Source organism: Corvus brachyrhynchos, unplaced genomic scaffold (assembly GCF_000691975.1).
Source record: "Corvus brachyrhynchos isolate BGI_N302 unplaced genomic scaffold, ASM69197v1 scaffold490, whole genome shotgun sequence".
NCBI classification, from domain to species: Eukaryota; Metazoa; Chordata; class Aves; order Passeriformes; family Corvidae; genus Corvus; species Corvus brachyrhynchos.
In genome coordinates, this window is record NW_008235774.1 from 1,770,066 (window position 1) to 1,773,805 (window position 3,740).

Consider the following 3,740-nt stretch of genomic DNA (forward strand, 5'->3'; position numbering starts at 1 on the left):
ATGCACCCCCGAAGAAGAGGGACAAAACGTGGCCGGAGGACCAGGGCTCCCGTGCCCCGGGGCACCCTGTGGGGCTGGCAGGAGGAGTGGGGCCAGGCTCTGAAGCAAGGACCATCCCCCCCCAGCCATGAGGCTGGCCAGAGGAGTGGGGCTGTGCCCCTGGAGAAAGACACAGGCTCTTGAATCCTGGGATGTTCCCCTTGGACCAACCGAAGAGGGATGCCATAATGCAAGCAGCAGACTGGGGCCCTGAGGCCTTGAAGGGCTTCTAGAGGCTAGTCATATTCCCCTCACTCTGCAGCAGCTCCTCAGGGCTCTGAGTCCCCCATATTTATCCCCAAGGCCATGGGGAACCCAAGAGTGCGTGGTGGAAGCCGTGGGGTACACATCCTGATCCCCTCAGAGCTGTGTACAGAGGGCAGCCGGGCTGCCCCTGCCTCTTAGTAAATGGCTTTTATTTTTGTATGAATGGCCACATGGCCTGTTGTATGTATTGTGTCTCCTTGGGTCCTTCCCTGCAACCACCTACCCCTCCATGCCCAACACCTATGCCCTCCACTTCTGCCAGGCACCCCTCTCACCCTCCTGCAACCCCTCCTCATGGCTCTGCTGCCAGCCAGGGGATGCAGGGTGCAGGATTTGGGACCTGGCCTCTGGGGCAAGGACAGGGTGGACACTGCACCTCATCTGAGCAATAAAAGGATTCTGTCCCAGAGATGGATGCCTCTCTTCATGGGCCTGGGGGCTGGGATTTGGCTCTGCCCAAACCTGGGGAGTGATGGGGGCAGTGCCATCTGGGTGGGGACACTCAGGGATTAGATGAGGGAGCTGGGAGAGAGCCCTGAGAAGGGGCTAAGAGCTCAAGGATGTAACTGTGCAGGGCTAGGAGCAGGACCCTAAGATGAGATGCCACTGGCAGATGGTGGGAGGGCATCATATAGACACTGAGATGGGAGTTGCTGGGACTCGGGAGAACACTGCTGCTGAGGTAGCTAACCACCATTCCTTGGGAAGCCAGGGTTCCCCTGCTGAGTGCCAGAATGGGCCCCTGGTGACACTTGGTGACTTGCTGCATTTTTTCATCTGGGAACGGGTAGGACCCTTGTGCCACCATCCCAGGAGACAAGCCACAGAGAATTTGGGTTTTTTTACCCTGTGACAATCATTAGGGAAGCTCTGCCCAGGAGGCTGATGGCTTTTGCACAATGATGGCCACAGGTTGTGGCCAACTCCCGACAACCCAGAGAAGCAGGAGCTGGCTGACATCAGTGGTGCAGGGGTGAGCAGGTGGGAGAAGGAAGCAGGACTGCCGCATGGGGCGAAGGGGTGCTGCAGTGCTGGGAAAGGGCGCTGCATCCTGCGCTGTTCCTTGCAGCATCCTCCCAAGCAGTACCGAGGACCAGCACTGCAGGGAATGGAGATGCTGTGGGCATATGCAAAGTGAGACCAAGCACTCTGCTCCTCAGCCTGCCACCGTCTCAGTGCTCTGCCTCTGCTTTTTCAAACTTCAGGTGCCCCCTGGTAGTGTTCTGCACGTTTCAGGCTGTGGTTGTGTCCCACTCTGCCTGCCTGTTTTGGGCTTTGGGACCTGGCTCTGTACAGCAGGCTCAATGCCATGGGACCGTGCTGGAGTCCCCAGGTGCCCCCTCAAGTGACATGGTGGCTGGGGGATGAGGCGCCTAGGGGAAATTTGTGGCTGGGGGTGTGTAGGAAACAAGCTCACATTGCTGATGCCAGGGCGGGGTTATCCCTGGCTGGGCAAAGCCAGGCAGACTGGGAAGGTGTCTATGCACAGTGGAAAGGTGGTGCTGAGGGTGTGGCTGATGGGTAACCCTCCTGTCCTCTCTCTCCCTGCGCAGAGCACTCGGCCGCTGCGAAGACGGGGGGCTGCTTTCCCGGGCGGGCACTGGCAACGCTGGAGGACGGTGCCCAGACGCCACTGTGGGCACTGCGCCCGGGCCAGCGAGTGCTGGCAATGGACGGGGCGGGCAGGCCCACCTACAGTGACTTCTTGGCTTTCCTGGACAAGGAGCCCCGTGCCCTCACCACCTTCCACGTCATCGAGACACAGGAGCCGCCCCGGCGCCTGGTCCTGACGCCCACCCACCTGCTCTTTGTGGCAGAGAACGCTTCGGCGCCCACCGCCCACTTCCGCCCCATCTTTGCCAGCCTTGTGCACCCAGGACACTTCGTGCTGGTGGTGGCTGCGGGGGGCAGCTTGCAGCCTGCTGAAGTGGTGCGGGTGTGGGACCGGAGAGACGTGGGAGCCTATGCCCCGCTGACACGCCATGGGACACTGGTGGTGGACGGCGTGGTGGCCTCCTGCTTTGCTCTGGTGCAGGAGCAACAGCTGGCACAGCTGGCCTTCTGGCCACTCCGGCTCTACCACAGCCTGGTGGGGTGGCCAGGGGTGCAGGGGGATGGTGTGCACTGGTACTCAGGGCGGCTCTACCGCCTGGGCAGGCTGCTCCTGCCCCCTGACAGCTTCCACCCACTGGGGATATCCCAGGCGGAGAGCTGAGGGTGCACCACAGCCCCAGCCAGCACAGCTGGTGGAGGTGGTGGCTGCAGGGTGACTCACTGGGGGCCAGCACCCCCTCCCAAAGCTGGGTGCCCATGGGGAGCTGCCTCCAGCCCTGCCTGCTTGGGGTACAGCCACCTCCTGGTTGGGGAGCACCGAAGCTCCATGGTGTGCCTCCTCCCTGTTCACCACCTCACCCCCTGCTCCTGGGGACAGGAGAGAGGCATGAAGGGTTTTCCCCGGGACAGGAGGTGCCCCCGGCTGGATCCACATGCTGCTATGTGTGTGTGTGTGTGCGATGTGTGTGTGCATGTGCCAAATTAGCTAATGATGGAGGTCTGATAGACGAGTGGGAGGGGGAAGAGGAGAGAGCCCTGGCTGCGCCGCTGTGGCTCCCAGCCTGCCTGCACCCAGTGGGGAAGTTCTGGGAGAGGGGCCCAGGGCCCTTTGCTGGGCAGCCTGCGTGGGAATGCGACAATGCTGTTTCCACCCCTGGGGCATGGCAGCTGGGAGGAGAGTGACCCAAGTACTGGGACTGTGCCTTGTCCTTAGCCCATGTGCAGGGGCACCCAAAACAAGCAGGGGTGGGGGTCTGGCACTGCTCTGGCATGAGACCTCTGGCTTGGTGACACAAGTGCCACTGGAGTGATAGACTGGGGAGTGAGATGCCCCAAGCCAGCAACCAGAGCCAACCAGCTGGGCATCCCGTGGGGCCACTGTGACAGCATGGGGTGCTCTGACTGGCAAGAGCGGGCTGCAGAGGCAGGCACATGGGCAGAAGGGTGCAAATGCCAGCCAGGCATAGCCACGCACTGGTAGTAGCAAGCGTGGGGACAGTCAGGGCTGCAACCCCAGCCTGCTGGAGTCTGAAGAAAGAGGCAGAGGAGAAAACCTTGAATCCAGCCTTGAACTGGCTCAGCCCAAAAGCCTTTTCCCCACCCCAAAGCTAAAAAAACTCCTCAAGCTTCAGACCCTGGCTGGCCTGACCTCCCCAAGCCCTCAGTACCCCAAACCCTCAGGTTTGGTACTTGCTTCCAGCACAATTTCTGTATTTTCTCTACTGAGACTCATACATAAAAGACCAAATTTGGTCTATTTTCCTTTTTTCTTTTTTTTTTTTAATGTCTGGGCCCCTCCCCAAACCCCCAGTTCATTGCTGCTCACCCACTCCTGGGATATGGGGGGAGGACCCTCAGAGCCGCAGCACGCGACTTCACGA

The 3,740-nt window shown here is 60.5% G+C and overlaps 1 protein-coding gene across 1 annotated transcript in view; it reads left to right on the top strand.

Moving 5' to 3' along the window:
* Window positions 1-3,616, top strand: part of IHH (indian hedgehog) — a 12,393-nt gene extending 8,777 nt beyond the window's left edge. Inside the window, exon 4 of the mRNA XM_008628792.2 lies at window positions 1,860-3,616. Coding sequence (XP_008627014.1) covers window positions 1,860-2,521 — 662 coding nt within the window. The 3' untranslated portion in view covers window positions 2,522-3,616. The remainder of the gene's footprint in view (window positions 1-1,859) is intronic.
* The last annotated feature ends 124 nt before the right edge of the window (window positions 3,617-3,740 follow it).